This window comes from Telmatherina bonti, assembly GCF_933228915.1.
Source record: "Telmatherina bonti genome assembly, chromosome: 11".
NCBI lineage: Eukaryota > Metazoa > Chordata > Actinopteri > Atheriniformes > Telmatherinidae > Telmatherina > Telmatherina bonti.
The window spans coordinates 5,670,773-5,695,728 of NC_136629.1; the positions used below are offsets into that span (position 1 = coordinate 5,670,773).

The 24,956-nt window shown below is 43.2% G+C and overlaps 1 protein-coding gene across 1 annotated transcript in view; it reads left to right on the forward strand.

Moving 5' to 3' along the window:
* The first annotated feature begins 17,503 nt into the window (after positions 1-17,503).
* slc22a15 (solute carrier family 22 member 15) overlaps positions 17,504-24,956 on the forward strand; it is a 31,739-nt gene continuing 24,286 nt past the window's right edge. The window contains exons 1-7 of the mRNA XM_079248425.1: positions 17,504-17,622; positions 18,541-18,693; positions 18,776-18,908; positions 19,541-19,705; positions 19,783-19,912; positions 20,935-20,995; positions 21,208-21,374. Coding sequence (XP_079104551.1) covers positions 17,539-17,622; positions 18,541-18,693; positions 18,776-18,908; positions 19,541-19,705; positions 19,783-19,912; positions 20,935-20,995; positions 21,208-21,374 — 893 coding nt within the window. The 5' untranslated portion in view covers positions 17,504-17,538. The remainder of the gene's footprint in view (positions 17,623-18,540; positions 18,694-18,775; positions 18,909-19,540; positions 19,706-19,782; positions 19,913-20,934; positions 20,996-21,207; positions 21,375-24,956) is intronic.

Here is a 24,956-nt window from a genome sequence, read left to right on the forward strand (position 1 = left end):
TAGGGGGTCTTTGAGCATCAAGGTGGATGATTGACATCGAGCGAACTCTGAGCTGCCTGTAGCTTAGAGCTAACCGAGCTAACCCGGAGATAACTGGAGCTAACCAGCTAATGGTGGTAAGCAGGCTAAAGCTAAGTCACGTTATCCATCCATCCATCCATCTTCTGCCGCTTATCCGGGGTCGGGTCGCGGGGGCAGCAGCCTAAGCAGGGAAGCCCAGACTTCCCTCTCCCCAGCCACATTTGCCAACTCTGCGGGGGGGATCATGAGGCGTTCCCAGGCCAGCCGAGAGATGTAATCCCTCCAGCGTGTCCTGGGTCTTCCCCGGGGTCTCCTCCCAGAGGGACGTGCCTGGAACACCTCACCAGGGAGGCGTCCAGGAGGCATCCTGACCAGATGCCCGAGCCACCTCAACTGGTTCCTCTCGATGCGAAGGAGCAGCGGCTCTACTCTGAGCCCCTCCCGGATGACCGAGCTCCTCACCCTATCTCTAAGGGAGAGCCCGACCACCTTGCGGAGGAAACTAATTTCAGCCGCCTGTATACGAGATCTCCTTCTTTCGGTCACGACCCACAGCTCATGACCATAGGTGAGGGTAGGAACGTAGATCGACTGGTAAATTGAGAGCTTCACCTTCTGGCTCAGCTCCTTCTTCACCACGACAGACCGGCGCAGAGTCCGCATTACTGCAGACGCCGCACCGATCTGTCTGTCGATCTCGCGCTCCATCCTTCCCTCACTCGTGAACAAGACCCCAAGATATTTAAACTCCTCCACTTGAGGCAGGACCTGACCCCCGACCCGGAGAGGGCAATCCACCCTATTCCGGCTGAGGACCATGGTCTCAGATTTTGAGGTGCTGATTCTCATCCCAGCCGCTTCACACTGGGCCGCGAATCGCTCAAGCGAGAGCTGGAGATCACGACCAGATGAAGCCAACAGGACCACGTCATCCGCAAAAAGCAGGGACCCAATCCTGAGGCCACCAAGTCGGATCCCCTCAACACCTCGGCTGTGCCTAGAAATTCTGTCCATATAAGTTATGAACAGAATCGGTGATAAAGGGCAGCCTTGGCGGAGTCCAACCCTCACCGGAAACAAATCCGACTTACTACCGGCAATGCGGACCAAGCTCTGACACCTGTCGTACAGGGACCGGACAGCTCGTACAAGGGGGTCTGGTACCCCATACTCCCGGAGTACCCCCCACAGGAGCCCCCGGGGGACACGGTCGAATGCCTTCTCCAGGTCCACAAAGCACATGTAGACTGGTTGGGCAAACTCCCATGCCCCCCCCAGGACCCCAGAGAGGGTATAGAGCTGGTCCACTGTTCCGCGACCAGGACGAAAACCACACTGCTCCTCCTCAATCCGGGACTCGACTATCCGGCGGACCCTCCTCTCCAGGACCCCTGAATAGACCTTACCAGGGAGGCTGAGGAGTGTGATTCCCCTGTAATTGGAACACACCCTCCGGCCCCCCTCTTAAAAAGGGGGACCACCACCCCAGTCTGCCAATCCAGCGGTACTGCCCCCGATGTCCACGCGATGCTGCAGAGGCGTGTCAGCCAGGACAGCCCCACAGCATCCAGAGTCTTAAGGAACTCCGGGCGGATCTCATCCACCCCCGGGGCCTTGCCGCCAAGGAGCTTTTTGACCACCTCAGCGACTTCAGCCCCAGAGATAGGAGAGTCCACCCCTGAGTCCACCAGCTCTGCTCCCTCATGGGAAGACGTGTTGGTAGGATTGAGGAGGTCTTCGAAGTATTCCCTCCACCGACCCACAACGTCCCGAGTTGAGGTCAGCAGCTCCCCACCTCCACTGTACACAGTATTGATGGAGCACTGCTTCCCCCTCCTGAGCCGCCGGATGGTGGACCAGAATCTCCTCGAAGCCGTCCGGAAGTCTTTCTCCATGGCCTCGCCGAACTCCTCCCATGCCCGAATTTTTGCCTCGGCAACAGCCGAAGCCGCATGCCGTTTAGCCCGCCGGTACCCATCAGCTGCCTCCAGAGTCCCACAGGCCAAGAAGGCTCGATAGGACCCCTTCTTCAGCTTGACGGCATCCCTCACTGCTGGTGTCCACCAACGAGTCCTGGGATTACCGCCACGACAGGCACCAACTACCTTACAGCCACAGCTCCGGCCGGCCGCCTCAGCAATAGAGGCACGGAACACAGCCCATTCGGACTCAACGTCCCCCGCCTCACTCGGGACATGGTTGAAGCTCTGCTGAAGGTGGGAGTTGAAGCTCGCTCTGACGGGAGACTCAGCCAGGCGTTCCCAGCAGACCCTCACAACACGTTTGGGCCTGCCAGCTCTGACCGGCTTCCTCCCCCACCATCTGAGCCAACTCACCACCAGGTGGTGATCAGTTGACAGCTCCGCCCCCCTCTTCACCCGAGTGTCCAAGGCATGTGGCCGCAGGTCCGACGATACGACTACAAAGTCGATCATTGAACTGCGGCCCAGGGAATCCTGATGCCAGGTGTACATATGGACACTCTTATGTTGGAACATGGTGTTCGTTATGGTCAATCCATGACGAGCACAGAAGTCCAATAACAAAACACCATTTGGGTTCAGAGGGGGGGACCATGCCTCCCAATCACTCCCCTCCAGGTCTCACTGTCATTGCCCACGTGAGCATTGAAGTCCCCAGCAGAACAATGGAGTCCCCAGAAGGAGCACCCTCCAGCACTCCCTCCAAGGACTCCAGAAAGGGTGGGTACTCTGAACTGCTGTTCGGTGCATAAGCACAGACAACAGTCAGGACCCGTCCCCCCACCCGGAGGCGGAGGGAAACTACCCTTTCATCCACCGGGGTAAACCCCGACATGCAGGCACCAAGCTGGGGGCTGATGAGAATGCCCACACCTGCTCGGAGCCCAAGCCATGCGTCGAGGTGAGTCCAACTATATCTAGTCGGAACCGCTCAACCTTGCGCACAAGCTCAGGCTCCTTCCCCACCAGAGAGGTGACGTTCCACGTCCCTAGAGCCAGCTTCTGCAGCCGGGGATCGGACCGCCAGGGTCCCCGCCCCTTGCTGCCGCCCAGCTCACATTGCACCCGACCCCTACGGCTCCTCCCGCAGATGGTGAGCCCACGGGAGGTCACGTTATTAACCGGCTAAAAATTGTGGTTGTTCTACGTTCTTCTGGCTTGAAGCCGGAGATCGGTACCTCTCAATCAAAAGGACACGCCCCTAAATATGACGAATTTCTAGATTAAATTATTTTTAAACGGGCGAGTTACAAAAAAAGTTGTCAATAAAGTGGAACTATTCTGTGCATTTCAGGCTAATTTATTTTTATTTTTCTGAAACCAGAAGGGCTGGGATTGATGGAGTTATTGTCACAAATGGCTTTATTTACTTCAGACCGACCCTCTCCGTAGGCTGTCAGATCAGCCTGCGGGCAAAACGAGTGGATTGAGACTCTTCCGCATTAAGCCCCGCCTCCCGCCACTGCACTACATCGGGAGCGCGCACCGCACCTGCTTTCGCCGTCATTGTAACGTCTCATAAACAGAAGGATTAGGCTCATATGAACTCAATAAAAAACCAAACTACAATGTCCACACATAGCATACAGCCCTACATGTTGGAACCTGAATCAGAGCCTGAAAACGAAGTGGAAAACAGCAACCCACAGCAAGGAATGCAGCAGGATGTCTCTCTTTGGTAAACTCACCAGCCATCGTTGGAAATAACTTTATCCCACGTTTTCCACCCGCCTGATGTATTTGTACATGCCCTTGTTAACCAGTAGAAGGTAACCAATCACCGAACCGTATCCCCCGGGACGTCACAAGGATTTCCAAGTAGAAAAAACTCTCTGAAACGATGCGTTTTTCGTCGCCATGGAAACTGAATGGAGAGCGTGCTGGAACTCAAACTCAAACTCAAACATGCGTTTAGGTGATAAAAAACAGTGTCGTTCACATGTCTGATGAGGATTCAAAACTGTAACACTGTAGAAAGCTCAGAAAACTCCAAATACCATCATAGCACCCATTTAAGGTAAACCTGACCTATTAAAACTAAAATGGATTTTTGTACCAGGCTATAAACATGTTTATTTTTGCTGTAAATATGTTTATTTCTGCTGTGAAGTTGGTCTTTTTAACATGGGAGTCTATGGGGATTTACTCCGTTTTGCAGTCCCTAGTGGATGAAGGGGGAACTGCAGTTTTATGCACTTTTGCATCGGCTTCACTTTTAACAGGCGGAGGTTGCCGCTAGGATATTACACATGTGTGCCGAATTTCGTAGCCCTATACTTTGTATAGCTCGGACCCTAATATTATTATTATTATTATTATTATTGTTATTATTATTACTAATAATGATAATTATAATAATAATAATAATAATAATAATAATAATAATAATAATGATGCTAATAATAATAAACGCCGCCATTTCGGTGCTTAGGCCGAAATAACAAAGCTAACTAACTGGGTCGATTCAAGATGGCGACAGGTTCAGACGTATCTGTTGATTATTGTAGGAATTGCGGCACCAATTTCATTTTAGATAATCTTTTACTGCCTTCCAAGGTGACATAACACTTCTGAAAGACTAAAGTAACTGTAATAAGACAAATAGAAAGAAGAAAAACACTTTATTGCTATTTCCATCCCCACTCGTGGATAAATATTTAGCAACAAGCTAACGATGGAAAACTCAGACAAAACTGAGTCGTCACAAATGGAAACTACAACCCTCAAGGAAAAGCGTAACATCCAAGATCTGCATTCTTACGCCTGTCAGATGAACTCTGGTGCAGACTGTATTTCCTCGCCAGACACACCCGTGAAGCACCAGCTAAAAAGAGTCGAAGCAAAGGTGGGGAAACTGACTCACAAACTGAGCTTTCACTTTAAGAGCTACAAAACACAATCATTTCAGCCGTCACCGAGAAGATGAATGAAAGGGCAGATAAAATAGACAAAGTCGTTCATTACAACACCCTGAAAATTGATGGACTGAAAAAGTCTCTAGACTTCTGCCACCAAGAAATCGTTGATTTAAATACCCAAAAAGTAGCTCTTAAAAAGACATGTGAAGTGCTTCAGAAGAAAGTAGGCGAGATGGAGCAGAAGGTAAATGGAACGGATCGCTACAGCCGCAGGAAAAACCTACGTCTGCACGGTGTCCCTGAAAAAGGTGAAGATAACATCAGATCACAAGTCAAGGATATCTATCGAGCTGTGTTTCCTGTCGGGGAGGCTGAGTCGGTTGTTTCTGCAGTGGATACAGTTCACAGAATCGGGAGGCCCAAGGAAGGAGGCCAGGATCAGCCCCCACGCCCAGTGATCATCAGGTTTGTCTCAAGAAAGGCAAGGGATGTACTGTGGAAGGCGTCCAAGGCAAACAACTACCTGAAGAACAACCGGCTCCACTTTAAAGAGGACCTAACCGCAGCAGACCGAGCCACTCGCATTCGTCTGTGGCCAGCGGTGGAAGCAGCCAGGAAGAAGGGTGATAAGGCTTTCTTTGTGGGAAATAGGGCCTTTGTGAACGATAAAGAAGTCAAATGATAAATAAGATGAAGTGTAATGGGAACTGTTAGTGTACTGTTAAACTCTGGAGTTCATGTTCAAGTTATATCGTATAGAGTTATATAGTATACAGTATTTTGGCATGGGAAGTACATTAGTGCAGTAATTCCTACAGTTCAATTAACATTTGAGTACAGAAACTTATATTTGATCAAAGAGAGGATTGTTTTTGGTTCTTTGTGTTCATAATGTAAATTTCTGTTCTTACTTTTAATGTCAGGGGTGTCAAAAACTTCTTAAAGAGAAAATGTCTTTTTTTGGATTGTCAAAACAAAGGTGCTGATTTCTATTTTATACAGGAAAGCCGTGCTTCAGAAGAAGATGTTCCATTTTGGAGAAGTCAGTGGGGGAAGAACATATGGTTCTCATTTGGAAGTAACAGACTGGCAGGGGTAGCTATATTACAAGGGAAATTTAAAGGTAATATCATTAAGCATCTCTCAGACGATAATGGTAGATGGATAATTCTTGTAGTCGATATTGATCAATCCCAATTTATCATCATTAATATTTATGCCTCCAATTTTAAACTAAACAACAAAATTCTATTTTCTACAATTGAAGATAAAATAAATCAGCTGTTATTATCATTTTCGACTGCAAAGATTTTATGGGGCGGGGATTTTAACACAGTTTTGGATGACTCAATGGACAGATGGCCGCCTAAGCCCAAATCAGTGTGTGAACTGAATAATATCTGTAGTAGAATGGACCTCATTGATATCTCGAGACACAAAAACCCAAATGAAAATTCATACACCTGGTCAAACAAGGATAAATCTAGGCAATCTCGGATAGACTTCTGGTTAATCTCCTCAGACATTGAGAATAGTGTGGACTCAGTTCTAATAGAGCCTGCAGTTTTTACTGACCACCAAGCCGTTACTATCAAAATCAATATGGCTCAACGTAAAAACAATTTCAGTAGAGATCATTGGAAGTTAAATAAAATGCTGTTACAAAATAAACAGTTTAAGAAGGAAACCCAGGTTATCATTGAAAAATATTGGCAACAAGCTAAAGCAGTGAATGATTATGGAACTCATTGGGAGCTACTGAAATTCAAAATTAGGAAGTTAGCTATTTTAACTGGAAAAAGAATTGCCAAAACTAAAAGAGAAAAGGAATCTCAAATAATATTAGAATATTAGAATTGTCTGATAAAATACATTTTTCTGAAGAGAAACTTAGAGAACTGGCAGCATGACAACTTGAATTAGACAGAATTTATGAAGAAAAAGCCAGAGGGGCCTTTATCAGGTCCAGAAGGAAATGGTTTGAACAAGGAGAGAAATGTACAAAATACTTTTTTAATTTGGAAAAAAGGAATTATGAATTATCTTCCCTCTAAACTCAAAATTGATGACCATTTTTGTGAAGATCAAAAGTTCATATCCCAGCATGTTACTGACTTGCTATATGCTGCTGATTCCGAAAGTGATGAAAGCATTGATGTATTTATTAAAGGTATCAAAACGAATATTAGAGGTATTGATGAAGGATTTAAATTAGTTTGTGATCAGAAAATCAGTTTAACAGAGGTTCAAAAGTGTATTGTCTCCCTTAAAGACAACAAGCCGCCTGGTAGTGATGGTTTCATAAATTAATTTTATAAGACATTTGGAAAACATTTCGCCCCGTTCTTAGTGGTGGTTTTTGAAGAAGCCATAGAAAATGGAGAATTACCACCCACCCTTCCACATGGCCTCATTAAATTGATCCCCAAACCAAAATAAATTTGAGGCAAATTAGTTTACTAAATAGTGATGCAAAGATATTCGCCATGATTTTTGCCAAAAGATTAAAATTAGGTTTAGACAAAATTATTGATGAGGCACAATCAGGTTTTATGCCTGGTAGAAATATTTGTAACAACATCCGTCTGGTTTTGGACATGATTGACCATAGCGAGTATATTTTAGATGATAGTTTTATTCTTTTTGTCGATTTTTATAAAGCTTTCGACACAGTAAGTCATAAATTTATGCTTAAGGCTATACATAGTTTTGGTTTTGGAGACAAATTTTTGAGAGCAGTCAGTGTACTTTATAAAAATTGTAATAACTCTGTTGGATTGGCCCATGGCACAACCCCGAGATTTGACATCCATGGAGGTATAAGACAAGGTTGTCCTCTCAGTCCCTTCTTATTCCTCCTTGTTACAGAAGTTATGGCTGTACATATAAAATCTAGTTCATTTAATGGCATCATGGCGGCAGACAATGAATTTAAAATATCACAACTTGCCGATGACATAACTATATTCTTATCTAATAAAAAGGAGGTTGCCAGACTGGTCCAGTGTGTGGAGATATTTTCCAAAGTATCAGGACTGAAAATGAACTGAAACAAATCAGTGTTATTGCCACTTAAGGAATGTGACATGTCGGAGATATGTGGTATTCCTGTTAAGAATACCTTCACATATCTGGGTATTGTTATTAATAAAAATTAAAACTCCCGCAACAATTTAAATTATGACCCAATAGTTGAACAAATGACAAAAAAATGTAACATGTGGTTAATGAGGGATCTTTCCTTAAATGGCAGAGTCTTATTGTCCAAGTCTGAAGGAATATCATGAGCTGTTTATGTGTCTCTGGCTCTAGGAATGCCGACTACTACGTATAAGAAACTAGATAGGATTCTATTCAACTTCATCTGGAGAAATAAATATCATTATCTAAAAAAAGAGATATTATGTAACACAAGACAAAATGGAGGTCTGGATGTAAGTTTCCAAACCCTAAATACTACATTTAAAGTTAAATGTCTGACTAAATTGATTCAAGAGGAAGATAACATGTGGAATGCTTTCCCTAAATTCAGTTTTAATTCAGTTGAAGGACTCAATTTCTTGTTAAAATGTGATTATAATCCTGATAAATTGCCTATAAAATTAGCCAATTTTCACAAGCAAGCTCTGCTAGCAAGGAAGTTACTGTACAAACATCATTTCTCACTTACAAACTATTACATTTGGAATAACAGCTGCATTCTTAACAAAAATAAATCTTCATATAACAAAAACTGGGTAAATAATGGAACAGTCTTGGTCTCACAACTTATGAAAGCAAACTGTGACTTTATGAAGAATTTACATGTAAATTTGACACAACAGTCTCACTAAAGGAATATGATGATGTTTTTACTGCTATCCCAAGAAACGTTTTGCAGCTACTCATAGGATCTGGATCTGAGTGTTACATAACGGTTCCTGTCAGGAATATTTCTCTTGGAAATATCGATTTTACCAAGGACAAATGTTGTAACAAATACATTAGAAATCTTTTGGTAAATGTAACGGTTCCTTCTGCTAAATATGTTTGGACATCTCTCTTTAATGATATTGACTGGAAAAAGGCGTGGTTGTTGAATGAGAAATTTCTTCTTAACAATAAAATTGAAGAGGTTTCTTCCAAAGTTATACACAAAGTTTATCCAGCAAAAAACACTTTAAGGAGATTTAATTTTGAGATGGATTACTCTTGTACCTTTTGCAGCCTGCAGGTAGAAACTACTGATCATTTGTTTTACCACTGTTTGTTCAGCAAATTGTTTTGGATTAATGTACAAACTTTTATTCAAAAGAAAACAGAACATTGTATACATTTAAAAGAGAAGAACATTTTTTTTACTTTGAAGATAAAAAAGTGGAAAAGGACTTGACCTTTTTTGTACAACTGGTTAGACTCATGGGAAAGTTTCAAATTCATAAAAGGAAATGGGCCGACTGCAAGCCGAGCTTTGCAATGTTTCTCCAAGAACTTTTTCAATACAGCACCATAATTAAAGATTTTGAATATCCTAAGGCCTTAAAAACTATGAGCATATTGGACAAATTCTTATTTCACTGACCATGTCTCACTGATATTTTGTACATGTATGTGTAGGTATACACAGGTGAAGAAATTTCTATATTTGTATCTTTTGTTACTTTTTGTTTTTATTTATTGTCCATGGTCTGATTATGTTTTTTTTCTTCTCTTACATATTTTCATTTAATTCTTGACCCCTTGACTTATCAGTTTATGTTCTGTAATTTTTGTTCAATTGTGTATTAATAAAAAAAAAAAAATAGAGGCTGTGTCTCAATTCGTTAGTGCATAGTGTGCACTACGCACTTTTCTCTGTAGTGCGCACTACGGTGGGTTAGTACTGTCCCAAATGGAACATGGACGTAGAGCACTAACCGGTAGTGATGAACTTGCATTTGACCACAGCTCTTCTGCCGCCAAAAGTAAAACAAAGCGCTAAATTACGAGAATGAATTTGCTTCTCTCATGAAACTCCATCGCATTAAAGGTGACGAAGGATCCTCCTCCGATTGGCTGAACATGAGTTGGTACGTATATTTATTTATTTCTAAGGTGTATGACCCGCCTGCATACGTACCCAGAGTGCGTACCTGTTGCCAGCCTCGCATCATTGTTGGCTCATTCTTTCAGAGACGGTTCGTCCCACTAAATTCTTTATAGGAAGTTGTAATAAAGAAATGAACAAATCCAGCAAACATAACTTTATGTATCATATCATCATATATGATGGCCTACACTAGAATGATCTATCTCAGTTGTTAACAATACAAAGCAACATCAGACTGTCATGTGTCTCTGCATGTCTCCCACAGGCTTATTAGTATAATAAAGTGCAAATCAAAACACTAATAAAACAGCTTTTAAATATGCAAAGATATTGTCAGTGGAAAAATGTCCTTTACATGAAACACGTGTGTTTTAACTGGTGTTTACTCTGATGCTGTGCACATCTGGCAACAGGAAAGGGATTATAAATGATAATGTAGGGAATGTAATGCTGTAAAGAAGATGCTCAGACACAGAGATGCAGCAAAGTTGTTGTAGAAACATTTTATTGAATCCTTTGTTGAATCTCCTCCTGCTTGTAGCGGTCCATCTTCCTCATGACGCTCCTCAGGCAGCCTGTCTGAACCCACCTGCAAGCTCGCTTCACCTGCTGCCTGTCAGAAGCCAGGTGTGTGTGGAGAGGTCTTTCAGGACCCTAGAGACCAGGTGGAGGTCCGTCTTTCAGGACCCTAGAGACCAGGTGGAGGTCCGTCTTTCAGGATCCTAGAGACCAGGTGGAGGTCCGTCTTTCAGGATCCTAGAGACCAGGTGGAGGTCCGTCTTTCAGGATCCTAGAGACCAGGTGGAGGTCCGTCTTTCAGGACCCTAGAGACCAGGTGGAGGTCCGTCTTTCAGGATCCTAGAGACCAGGTGGAGGTCCGTCTTTCAGGATCCTAGAGACCAGGTGGAGGTCCGTCTTTCAGGATCCTAGAGACCAGGTGGAGGTCCGTCTTTCAGGATCCTAGAGACCAGGTGGAGGTCCGTCTTTCAGGATCCTAGAGACCAGGTGGAGGTCCGTCTTTCAGGATCCTAGAGACCAGGTGGAGGTCCGTCTTTCAGGATCCTAGAGACCAGGTGGAGGTCCGTCTTTCAGGATCCTAGAGACCAGGTGGAGGTCCGTCTTTCAGGATCCTAGAGACCAGGTGGAGGTCCGTCTTTCAGGACCCTAGAGACCAGGTGGAGGTCCGTCTTTCAGGATCCTAGAGACCAGGTGGAGGTCCGTCTTTCAGGATCCTAGAGACCAGGTGGAGGTCCGTCTTTCAGGATCCCAGAGACCAGGTGGAGGTCCGTCTTTCAGGATCCCAGAGACCAGGTGGAGGTCCGTCTTTCAGGATCCTAGAGACCAGGTGGAGGTCCGTCTTTCAGGATCCTAGAGACCAGGTGGAGGTCCGTCTTTCAGGATCCTAGAGACCAGGTGGAGGTCCGTCTTTCAGGATCCTAGAGACCAGGTGGAGGTCCGTCTTTCAGGATCCTAGAGACCAGGTGGAGGTCCGTCTTTCAGGACCCTAGAGACCAGGTGGAGGTCCGTCTTTCAGGACCCTAGAGACCAGGTGGAGGTCCGTCTTTCAGGACCCTAGAGACCAGGTGGAGGTCCGTCTTTCAGGATCCTAGAGACCAGGTGGAGGTCCGTCTTTCAGGATCCTAGAGACTAGGTGGAGGTCCGTCTTTCAGGATCCTAGAGACCAGGTGGAGGTCCGTCTTTCAGGACCCTAGAGACCAGGTAGAGGTCCGTCTTTCAGGATCCTAGAGACCAGGTGGAGGTCCGTCTTTCAGGATCCTAGAGACCAGGTGGAGGTCCGTCTTTCAGGATCCTAGAGACCAGGTGGAGGTCCGTCTTTCAGGATCCCAGAGACCAGGTGGAGGTCCGTCTTTCAGGATCCTAGAGACCAGGTGGAGGTCCGTCTTTCAGGATCCTAGAGACCAGGTGGAGGTCCGTCTTTCAGGACCCTAGAGACCAGGTGGAGGTCTGTCTTTCAGGATCCTAGAGACCAGGTGGAGGTCCGTCTTTCAGGATCCGAGAGACCAGGTGGAGGTCCGTCTTTCAGGATCCTAGAGACCAGGTGGAGGTCCGTCTTTCAGGATCCTAGAGACCAGGTGGAGGTCCGTCTTTCAGGATCCGAGAGACCAGGTGGAGGTCCGTCTTTCAGGATCCTAGAGACCAGGTGGAGGTCCGTCTTTCAGGACCCTAGAGACCAGGTGGAGGTCTGTCTTTCAGGATCCTAGAGACCAGGTGGAGGTCCGTCTTTCAGGATCCGAGAGACCAGGTGGAGGTCCGTCTTTCAGGATCCTAGAGACCAGGTGGAGGTCCGTCTTTCAGGATCCTAGAGACCAGGTGGAGGTCCGTCTTTCAGGATCCGAGAGACCAGGTGGAGGTCCGTCTTTCAGGATCCTAGAGACCAGGTGGAGGTCCGTCTTTCAGGACCCTAGAGACCAGGTGGAGGTCCGTCCACCGTCCTCCACAACATCTGCATGAGCAGCGGTGACCTTCTGGAGCCAGATGATGATGATGATGATGATGATGATGATGATGAAGATGTCAGGAGGGCAGCTGGGGAACAACCAGCAGGAGAACCAGCAGCATCTCCAGGAATCGTCTGTGAGGCTGATGAGAGGCAGAGGATGGTAATGATGTGTTACTCCCCAGATCATGACTGCATTTATATCTAAACAATAAATAATTTGGCGAATGGGAAACAAATTGTGTGTCTCTATATGATGAAGATCTACAATGAACTTCTCTTTACATTTTTCTAATATAATTAAATATTTTGTAATGATTCATTTATTACCATACACAAAACACACGAAACATTCAGTAAATATTACATGACACCAACTACAACGTAAACTAAACACACACACACACACACACACACACTCGATCGATTTTCAATCAGGGACAGACGAGGTGGAGCCATGCAGAAGAAAGTTACACACCTCACACTTTGCACTCTAATAATCATAACAACTAAATTCACTACTATGTTTATTTTATATCTATATTTTCTCGTTCAGTCTCAGCAGTTCAGATCTGACGATACGATGCAGATTTATGGCATCAGTGGTAACCATAGTAACGGACCGCTCTCTAAAAACTGGCGCTATATCGGTATTAATAGTTTACGTTATAAACACCACAATGCTTCATCTGGACGTTCAACAAGGATGAATGAACATACAGAACCTATAACATTAATAATTTATAACACATATAACCTGTATACGTCCACTACAGCGGATAAAAACTGCTAACTGTGTGCTAATCTATCCATAACTGTCGTCAGGGATAGATTAGCAGGTTGCAGTATACATCACAATCATAACGGAATCATTTAATACTTACATTTATACAAATGAATCCCCGCCTGGACCGGCGTTAAACTCCGCCATTATTTACCTGGTAAACTGATGGAAAGTCCATCCTATTCCGCTACGTCAGCAAAATGGCGCCGATTTAGTGCGCGAAGTGTCCATCGTTCCACACTGCATTTATGGGCGGGTTTAGGGCAGCATCCGGGTACTTTCAGTGCACTGAGTTTTTGGCACAAAAGTCAGTGTAAACGCACTACGCACTGACACATAGTGCGCGAAGTAGTGTTAGTGCGCTGATTGAGACACAGCCCGGCACCAACAGCGGCTAACAAGATAGGGGACTAAGATTAATGCCGTTATGTATTGAAACTATCGAACAGAAAATATACAAACACAGATACTTAATAAATCGAAAACCTAATCCAGTGTACTAATGGCTTATTCTGTAAAACATTCACTCGTAATTAATAAGTATATTCGCATTGTCAGACGGTGAAATTGAATTAATTTCTATCAGGCACAGTAGGGACAGCTACATCGTTCACCCTGATAGCCATATCACTCCGCTGCTGGAACAGGAAGGGAGTGCCGCTGCCGTCCTCTATTACGTTGTTCTCTTTCGCTCGTGTGAAGATCGGAACTCTGTAGATCCAGAAAACATGATTCAAGAGGTTATTTTGACGGTGTTTGTGGTGATGAATGCTGCTCTGGCTAAGACTAAAGACGTGTATTTCGCGGTGGGTGCGCCGTTGGTTCTAGATCCTGGACCGATAGACTATCCCATCACCAGTATTACATGGAAGCACAAGGGGAACATCGCCACAGAGTGGATTAAAGATGTGGTTCCTGTGGATGATTATGGTGACTTTAAAGACCGCACAAAGCTGGACCTAAAGACCGCAGTGCTGACAGTAAACGCAGCGAAGTCTTCTGACGAGGGAGAGTTCACAGTGGAGATCAACAACAGAGTCCTGCCTGTTGGATACAAGGCTGCAGAGCTGCAGAAAGTACCTAAACCTGAGGTGGTTCTGAGACCTCTGACCTGCCAGAAGGACTCACCAAACTGCACCCTGAGCTGTGAAGGAAACCTTCAAAGGCCTGAACTGGTCTCTTATTTCTGGAAGAAGGGAAACGGAGAGTGGGAAAAGTCAGAAAAGGAAATCAACATCATCAACGATGAGAAAACAAAAGGCGTTGAGACATTTTCCTGCAAAATGCAGAATCCAGTCAGTGAGGAGGAGAGCGAGGCCTTCAACAATCTGTTCTACCAAGCAGCATCTTCCAACGGAGGTGCGATCGTTGGCGGTGTCTTCGGAGTCCTATTACTGATTGCACTGGGAGTTGTGGGATATTTTACAAAAGACAAAATACTGGCAATGGTACGCAGAAATCAAGACGGGAAAGATGATGGAGGACGCAATGAAAACGGTGAAACAGATCAGTTTAAAAGAAACAACCTAGACCGCTAGAATACCAGTTAAACTGTGGATCTTCTGCTGGGAACCACTCCAGCTGCTGTCCACATGCCAACCTGCCAGATGTAAGGCTTCATCAGGGAGACTCTGCTTCATTCTGGGAGGAGAGCAGGACGTGATGACTGGATTTTATTTCATTTCTTTCTTTGTGACAATCATGTCTTCACCTGCATGTTAACGTAGAAACGCGTCAGAGAAAAGTTTCTGGCCACAGAGGAGTCTAGGTCTATACCGTCTGGTTAAATCTGGAATAAACTCTTTAATGTCTCCATTTATTCACAGTTTTATAAAAACAAAACACATGGAAAAGAAAAGGGGAAATTCAATCCAGTTAAATATGTAAGAGTTTTAAACGATAAATGAAAAATAAAAAACTAAAGTTCTGGAGACAAGAAGCATCAGCGGGTAAATTTGGCCTGAATATGAACTTTTTAAATCCATCTTAAAAGGTCAATTTTACTGAATGATTTACTGATTCTTAGCTCTTATTTATGGAAAGCTTTTAGTTTTTCTTTTTGACAAACAAGAAAACCTGCTGCAGGTTTTCCATGCGCTGAAACATGGAGACGCACCTGAACACAGTTCATGAGTCATTATGCAGAACTTCGTAGGTTGCTTCATCGATTCATTTGAGTCAGTGGAAGAAGGAATCCACGAGAACCCGGCAGGACGGCGACTGGACACCCCGCGCCGGCCTGTGGCTGAACCTGCACTGCTGTTTGTTTTGTTTTTGCTTGTAAAATAAAGGATTGTCTGGGAGGAAAAATATAATTAATAAAACTAATGAGACAGATTTTATCTGAAACATGAGGCCAAATGAAAATGTCGTCCAACCCTCAGTTTTTTTCTTCTCACTGGTCTGTTCTGATTGTTAAGTGTTTTAAGATGTTCGTCCAGAAGCAGGAAGATTAAACCCAACTTGTGAATGTTTCAGGTTTTTAGGAATGTTTTTAGTTTCCACAAATCTCAACATGCTTCTTGTTTTTAAAGAAAATTGAAAATGAGATGTTCAAGCTTTAAAAAGAAGCTTGAAGATAGTTTTAGCTCGTGCAATTGTAACTTTTAAACTTTAATTGTGCTTGAATGTTGCACTTGTTATTTTTCTTTTTTTTTCTTTCTGCTGCAATATATTTATACAAATTCTGTATTATTTAAGTGCCTTTTGAATAAAACTTGCTCTTGAACCCCAATAAAATAATGATCGGAATGGCCGCAGGGTTTTTTTTTGAGACTATCGCAGTTTCCAGAGAACGTGCATGAAAGAGAAAAACCACTCGGGACATTTACAGAGCTGTCGTGTACTAAAGCGCAGCAGTTAGCAGGCTGAACTGAGTAATCTTTATCTTGTAATTAACAATCCGTCTGGATCAGGTTCCCGATCCGGTCATAAAGTTTCCCCGAGGATGAAAAACTGCCGCTGCTTCCTTCCAGAAAGACCAGAAGAAGCTCCGCTTGTCTGTGTGATGGTTGACCTTTCACCTCCTCCTAACCATCCCTACAGGAGGCTGGAACGACGACTCCAGTTTGACTTGTTCCTGCCTGAGAGTCCAACATTAAACCATCAGTTCTGATTAACAAACAGAACTCCAAACGCGCTACAAGTAAAGACTTCATGTAAAGATGTAAGAAACGAATAAACACAACAAACAAATCAAAATAAATGCTCAGAAGAAATAAAGTAAAATTCAATCAGTGCAACTCAGAGGACAAAAAGACAAGAGAGACAATAAAATGAAGTAAAGTCAACTTGAATAAATCGTGAATAAATCTTTGTCCTTTGTGATCGGATTATAAATGATCATTTATCTGTTTATTTCAGCCAGACGGGGTCAACATGAGGGCAGAGTATCACACAGATGACAGTTGTCCTCTTCCGTCTAAAATCTGCTGTTTATTAAATATTTTAAGATGTAAATTCCCATGAATGCATCTGAAATGTTTCTCTTTGTATTTGGGAGGAAATCTTCCAAATGTTTCACCCCGGTTCTCTCAGGGTGAAGGAGGATTTGGTTTCCCTGGATACAGAACTTCTCGTTTGGTTCCTCCAAAAAGTGTTTTAATGATCCAAGAAGCAGACTTCTTCTGTAATCAGGTTTGTGAGTGAAGGATCTGTGAAACACAGCGCTGTATGGACACATCATGTAAAAACTGTAACAGAAATGACTTGGTTGAACGTTTTTGAGTCACATTTTATGTTATATTTTCCCTTTCATGCACCGTGGCCTTATAGCGGACACCTATTTACATGCTTTTTCTTGCATATCCATGAATGAGGATGGTATTTTCCCCCCCCAACTTTATTTCTGTATTGACATTTTACAAAGAAAAAACTAAAACTAAATTAAAAGAACAAAACCCAGAAGCAATAAACAACCGCACCAGCCAGATGGTAGAGGCAATGCGGTCTGTCCATTCAATTTCAACAGTCAGTGTCTTTGTGAGTCAAAATATGTGCAGTTCTTTCAGTGCTTGAAGTGTCCTTACTCCTTTTTGGTTTTTCACATTTCGTAAGGAGTTAATATATAATTTCAGTTCTGCAAGAAAGACATTAAAGTAAGGTTTGTAGCCGTTCCATTTGCATTTGTGAACGTGGGATTTTCCAATTATTATTAGCAGTTGAATAATGTAGAGCATATCTTTGATAATTCATTCAATGTTACATACAGTACCAGGAGGGTATTCTTGCACTTTTCCCCCTCTAAACCTGAAAACCAGTTTAGAGCAAACCCGGAAGTGAGCGCAGCTTACGTCCCTACGTCATGACGCTCCTTTCTCTTTGGCAGCGATGCTAGCTCAGAGAGCTACCTGGATGCTCCACCTGGGATGGATATAGAAGCAGCTTTTCACATCGTCGGAGAGTTTGGACCTTACCAAAAGCGAGCAGTGACAATCCTCGCATTGTCACAGGTTGGTCACGTTGGAAAGAAAAGTTTTAAAGAAGAGACAGAAAGAAAATGCGGAGTGTTTGTATGTTAGCATGGGTTAGCAGCGTTACGTGGCTTTCAGACGCTGCGCGAGCTGCTGGGTGCTGATGCACCTTTATCACTTTTACCTGAACAGATGCAACATGACTGCAGAGCTTTTATTTAAAATAATTAGTTCTACTAAATGTGTGTTTCTGAATTAACAGTAAAATGTTTGCTTGGACGCATCTTTCTGTTAACAGCTCAGAAAGGAAAGCTTTGGGACTCATCTCTGATATTTATTTACACTAACTGTCCGTCAACAGGTTTAGGTAATATGTTTAATTATTCACGGTTAAAAGTTTTAATCTATATGAACATTAAACTGTTTATTAGATGAAAAGACTGGACAGCAGGGATAACTGAAGACGGTGTGGATCGGAGGACCACATTAGACCAGATCCTGCTAAAGACCTGCAAGACTTCCAATCTGGACTGAATTATTCTGTAGAAGCTGTAGATTAATTACTGTACCGTTTCTGGTGTGCAAAACCCCAGGTTGACATGTCAAAATGTCGATAAGGGTGAGTTGTTGGTTTTTGGGACATCCAGACAACTTTAGACCAAGTCCTGCTTAAAACCACAAGAACTGGACTCTTCAAATCTGGACAGAATTATTATTATTATTATTATTATTATTATTATTATATGTCTCTAGCTTTACTGGTTTAATGTGCTTTGGATGCAAAATTTCCCTTTTTATACATTAAAAAGTAGAATAAAGGTTTAAAAATGGGAAGCGGTGTGATAGTTAATCTAAACCTGTATAAAATGATTCAGTCCAGGTTTAAAAGCCTTTAGTTTGACTGTTTTTCAACAGGACCTGGTCTAATGTCCTCACCACCACCTGGCTGTCTTCCAGGTGTATATGGCCTTCCAGTCCATGCTTATAGTTCTGGTCGGATCCACACCGGAGTACCGGATCGAGCGGCAGGACGACGGCGTCCAGCTCAGCCCGCAGGAGCTGCCGCAACACGTCACCTTCACAGAGGACATCGACTCCATCGTGACTGAGGTGAGCAGGCTGTATAGGTGAACACGTGGTCCAATCAGGTGGCTGCTCTGCATCCTGACAGCCTGCTGGTTTGGTTTCTCAGTGGTTCCTCATCAAGCAGCAGGCCTACAAGGTCAGCCTCGCCGGATCGCTCTTCTTCGCCGGGCTTCTGGTGGGGAACGTTTTCTTCGGCCCCCTCTCCGACAAAATTGGCAGGAGGCCGGTCTACCTGACAGGTGAGAAAAACCCATCGGGTACGGTTACATGATGCTTTTCAACTTGGAAATAATCATTTGCAATTAAACAACTTTTTTTATTTGAATATTTTATTTATTTATTTATTGATTGATTGATTTATTGTCATTATAAAAAGAAGGTCTAAACTGTGAGAAATCGGTTCACATACACATAAATGTTCAAAGTGTTCAGTAGTCGTCGACTGAGCGCGAAGTGATGCAACATATTCTTCTTTTTCAGTTTTTCATTAGATTTTTAATATCATTCATGTTTTTTTTTTCCCGAGTGCTTTTAATAGTTTTCACATTCATTGTCTTTGATTTTTTTATATTTTACTTTTCCATTTTTAGTCTATAAAATATTTAAAACTATTCGTTGTTTATTTCTTGTTTTAATTTAAGCATCTGGATTTATTGTTTATGTAATCTGTGGATTAAACAGTCCTTCTGGAAAATCAACAGGGCCAGACTTTTCACCCAGTTTAGTCTGGACTTCTGACGACATCAGAATCTAAAATCCATCCATGGACGATGTTCAGACCAAGCAGTTCCTGGTTCAGAGATCAGAAAATAAAACTCTTCATGTCATCCTCCTCTTCCTCCTCTTCATCCCCTCCTGCTGGTTCTTCCAGGTTTGTTTCTGGAGGTGGTCTTTGGGTATGTGACGGCCTTGGCTCCCAGCTATGAGGTCTTTGCTGCATCTCGTCTCCTGGTGGGTATGATGAACGGCGGCATCGGCCTGGTCTGCTTCGTCCTCACTCAGGAGTACGTGGGGAAGTCCTACTGGGCCATGACTGGTACAAGAACTCCAGACCAGTTACGCAGAAAAATCCTGCTCTTCCTGTCTGTCATCAGCTGCTTTTCTGTCTTACAGGGACGCTGGCCAGCATGACGTTCGCCATCGGGATCGCCCTGTTCGGACCTCTGGGATACTTCATCCGGCCGTGGAGGAACCTGGCCATGGTGGCCAATTCCTCTGGTGTTCTTTTCTTCCTGCTGTCAGTGTAAGAACCAAAACCAGTATAGACTGCCTGGTAGTGGGATAAAAACAGTATAGACCTGCTGCTAGTAGAATAAAACCAGTATAGACCTGCTGGTAGTAGAATAAAACCAGTATAGACCGGTTGGTGGTAGATACAAACCAGTATAAACTGGCTGACAGTGGGATAAAACCAGTATAAACTGGCTGGTGGAAGGTAAAACCAGTATAAACTGGCTGGTGGAAGGTAAAACCAGTATAAACTGGCTGGTGGTGGGGTGAAACCAGTATAAACTGGCTGGTGGTGGGGTGAAACCAGTATAAACTGGCCGGTGGTGGGGTAAAACCAGTATAAACTGGCCGGTGGTGGGGTAAAACCAGTATAAACTGGCCGGTGGTGGGGTAAAACCAGTATAAACTGGCTGGTGGTGGGGTGAAACCAGTATAAACTGGCCGGTGGTGGGGTAAAACCAGTATACACTGGCTGGTGGTGGGGTAAAACCAGTATAAACTGGCCGGTGGTGGGGTAAAACCAGTATAAACTGGCTGGTGGTGGGGTGAAACCAGTATAAACTGGCCGGTGGTGGGGTAAAACCAGTATAAACTGGCCGGTGGTGGGGTAAAACCAGTATACACTGGCCGGTGGTGGGGTGAAACCAGTATAAACTGGCCGGTGGTGGGGTAAAACCAGTATACACTGGCTGGTGGTGGGGTGAAACCAGTATAAACTGGCCGGTGGTGGGGTAAAACCAGTATACACTGGCTGGTGGTGGGGTAAAACCAGTATACACTGGCCGGTGGTGGGGTAAAACCAGTATACACTGGCCGGTGGTGGGGTAAAACCAGTATACACTGGCCGGTGGTGGGGTAAAACCAGTATACACTGGCCGGTGGTGGGGTAAAACCAGTATACACTGGCCGGTGGTGGGGTAAAACCAGTATACACTGGCTGGTGGTGGGGTGAAACCAGTATACACTGGCCGGTGGTGGGGTAAAACCAGTATACACTGGCGGGGTAAAACGTGTCCTTCTGCTTGTGTCCTGCAGGAACCTTCCAGAGTCGCCGCGGTGGTTGTATTCCCAGGGTCAGACGCAGCGAGCCGAGGAGGTAAATAAGCAAATTATTCTGCAGGTTATAAATGAAGAAACCTCCTAACATCGTCGTCATCATCTTCATCACGTTAAACCAAACGGTCAGTGATGAAAAACAGTGTGTGCTCGGCTCATGGTAATCCTGGAGGAGCCTGGAAAGACCCTGGAGGAGCCTGGAAAGTTGTGGATTTTCGGGCCGTGTTCTGACGTTCTGCGCTGGTTCTGCAGGTTCTGCGCTACATGGCGATGAGGAACGGCGGCGCTGTCAACAACCTGATGCTGCAGCGTGTGGGTGTTGCTAAAGCCAGTAACCGTGGCAACGGCCGTTCCGGCGTCCTGCAGCTGGTGGTCCATCCGGTCCTCCGCCTGCGGACGATGGTGCTCATGTACGTCTGGTGAGTTTTTAGAAAAGTCTTTAAGCTGCAGAGTTGGTTTGAAGACTCACTTATTTATTTATTTGTTTACTAATTAATTAAGTAGTTGATTTTTTTTTTTTTTTTATGTACAGCAATTTGTAGACATTTTGTTCTGACAATAAGCTCAGTAACTTTCTCTAAATATTTCCAAACTTATTTATTTATTTATTATTACATCCCTCCTTTTACAGATTATTTATAGAAAATTACTTTGGAAAATTTAAAAAATTGATTTCTATCAATATTTTAACTCTTTATGTTGAATTTCTTCCATTTAATTTCTTTTAAAATAAGTTGTTACATACATCATTTTATTTTTATAATAGAAAGTAAACATTTATTTTTACAAGATGTTTACTGTTAATGAAAAATAGTTCATTTTTTTACTAAATAACTTGTTTAGTTATTTAGTATTAATCAGGTTTGTAATGTTTAGTTTAGGTTTATGTATGAATTTCACACATGTATATTTAAAAGGACTTTCATATTATTATTAAATAAATATAATGAATTATGATTAAACTTTGAAAGCCTTTGACAAAGTTAAGGCAAAGTAATTTAATTAGTTTTTACCAAACTATTTTTTTTTATTTCATTCAATTCTTTTTCTGCTGTGCGTGTGCTCATTTGTTTTCATTATTGTTTCCTTTATTATCAATTTAGGCAATATTAAATGGTGTGTGTGCGTGTGTGTGTGTGTGTGTATGTATGTGTGTATATATATATATATATATATATATATATATATATATATTAGTGTGTGTGTGTGTATGTATGTATATATAAATGTATGTATTTATCTTCTCACAGTTAAGAAACATATTGGGGTCCAGATTTTGAGTTTTCCCGTCGTTCATCATGAACTACAATCATCTTCTCCTCGTTTCTTCAGATTCTGCTGCATCTTGAAATAACCGCTGCTTCCTCTTTTTTTTATAGCAAATTTCTTATTTTAGTCGTCTCGGAAACCTCAAACAGGAAAAAGGAAAGAACCAGTTTTAGCCAAAAAGTTTAATCTTCATCAGCTTTATTTCATTTATTCATGTCTTCAATCCGTCAGTACATGCTCTAAACTTGTGTGTGAGGGTGTTTTCTTGCATCATGCAGCGTCTGAGACAGTCCATGTTATTACAGAGACACTCGGGCAACTTGAAATCAGGGTATTTTTGACATTTTCTTCCTTTGTTCATCGTATCGTGACAACACTCTTGCTAGCGTGATGGTAAATGTCGTGTTTTGCAGAGGAAATTGCAAGACGCTGCTTCTCAAGCAGAATTTGATTCAGTAAACCCCGCAGGAACAGCCTTTATCTGTCTGAAGAGACCAGATGAAGAACTGGGATAAGACACCCCATTTCATCTCCATAGTCTGAGGAGAAACCAGTAAGCCAGTTGGAAACCAGTCTCATGAGATGAGTTCAGAATCACTCTGCAGTTTCAGGCATCAATAAAAACTAAATTAATGATCAATATCTGAAAGTGGGTGGATCTCTGCATCTGCCTTTACTGATGATTCTTATTAAACTTCTGTACAAAATCAGAATAATGATGTTTTCCATGCAGATAAGTCAGATAAGCAGCAGTAAAGGAATTACATCCAAAACATCCAGAACCTTTCAACACATTTCCAGTTTTATACCATTAATATGCAACTTCCATGATTTATTATCATCAGTAAAAACATTAGACTTTACTCCTTACTTTGTTTATTCTAATTAATCCTGTACTCATGAAATTAAAATGTTTCCACCTCTTACTAACCTACCACTAATCTATTAAGATTTAAAGATCATTTATATTCATTAAACACGTCTTTCACACCACCGCATACAAAATGTTAGAACAGTTTTCACTTGTTAGCATGATTATTTTAGGAAATAAAGAGTTTGGGACCGAGGACCAGCTGGAGGTACGCCACGTTATGGTAAACTAAAATATCCAAAATATCAGCCTTCTGTTCCTTAAAAAGCTTTTAATCCAGCGAAATGCTGCCTCTGATTCCATGTTTACTCGGTCTTTCTGGAGTCTGAAGCTTTCAGGTGAATAATAGCACTGAACTTTTCTCATCTGCTGCAGTGGATAAAAGGTGATCAAAGTTTTGTCCCTTTAATCCTTTTCATGATGTTTGGAAATGAAACGTTCCCTAGAGACAGCAGGAGGATGTCATGATGATGGTTATTGGGTTTAAAACCCTAAACCTAAAGACGATGGACACAGTTTGAGTCTCTGCAAAGGGAGGAGCAGTTTCAGAGAACCAGACTCCAACTCTTCAACTTGCTTCCCAGAGCTTCTCGGACATGTTCAATTCAACTTTATTTATATAGCGTCAAATCATGGCAATGCCATCTCAAGACGCTTTACAGACAGAGAAAACATAGTGAAAGCCAATTCATAACAGCCTATATAAGGAAACCAATAGATTGAGTTAGAGGCTCCATCCTGAGCAAGCACACGGCGACAGTGGGAAGGAAAAAACTGCCTTTTAACAGGAAGGAAACCTCCTGAGTTACACATCATTGGTTGTTCAAGCATGTGCATCATGACTTCTAAGGTCACGCTGTTGCTAACGTTAAATAAGGCGAGTCCTGCAGTGTGTGGACACAAAACAGAACTACACACACCCTGACAACCTGTCCTGGAGCTTCTCCTGTCAGCCAGGGTCAGGAGGTCAAGGTGTGGACACTTTCAGATCAGGCTGTGGAAACATTGAAAAGGTTGTCATACTCTATAAAAATGATGACATAAAACAATGATCATCATGTCATGATGATGATGATGATGTCATGGTTCCTGTTAGTCCAGGAGCCAGTTCCAGAAAGGAGGTGCAACGAACTCTGAGTCAGAAACTCCGGCTGGCTGACTCCGAGCCGAGCGAGTCGCAGTTCGTGGTTCAGATCAGCTGCTTTGCGCTCTCAGAGTCAAGAAGCACAACAAAAAACCATCATTAATGGAGACCCGATACCAGGATTCACCATGGCAACCGCTGTCAGAAAGCCGGTTTGATGTCCGCATGAAGCATGATGGAAGAAAACTGCTGCCTGAGTCGGTGTGGAAGCTTGATCCACTGATCAGACATTTCTTTAACTTTAAGAATAAAAGAATAAAAATATGTTTTATATTAATATATTTTAAGAATAAAATGTTGGATTCAGTCCCACTGCAGGAAACTGAGAGTTCATGGAAACAGATCTTCAGTGAGGTCATGTGTTGTCCTGGATCATGACTGCATATCTTCTGCTTTCATTTTACTGGCTGATAAATCAGACCGTCATCTCATTTCCTGCTGTTTCAACCCTTCAGGGTTCCGTCAGCTAAAATCTGGCTTTACTGGCTTGGATCAGTGTCCTGATCCAACTGAGACTGCAGCTCAGCAGAAAACCTGGCGTTGGACGTCCTCAGTTTTTACCACATTGGGTTGTTTACAACCTGCTGAAGCAGAATGACGTCCTACATCGCGGGGGGAGGAAGAGGATGGTGAGGAGACGGCGGTCTGGGAGACTGACAGCAGATTTCTTCCATCACACATTTATGAGATGATGAGACTTTCCTGATGTTACGAAGA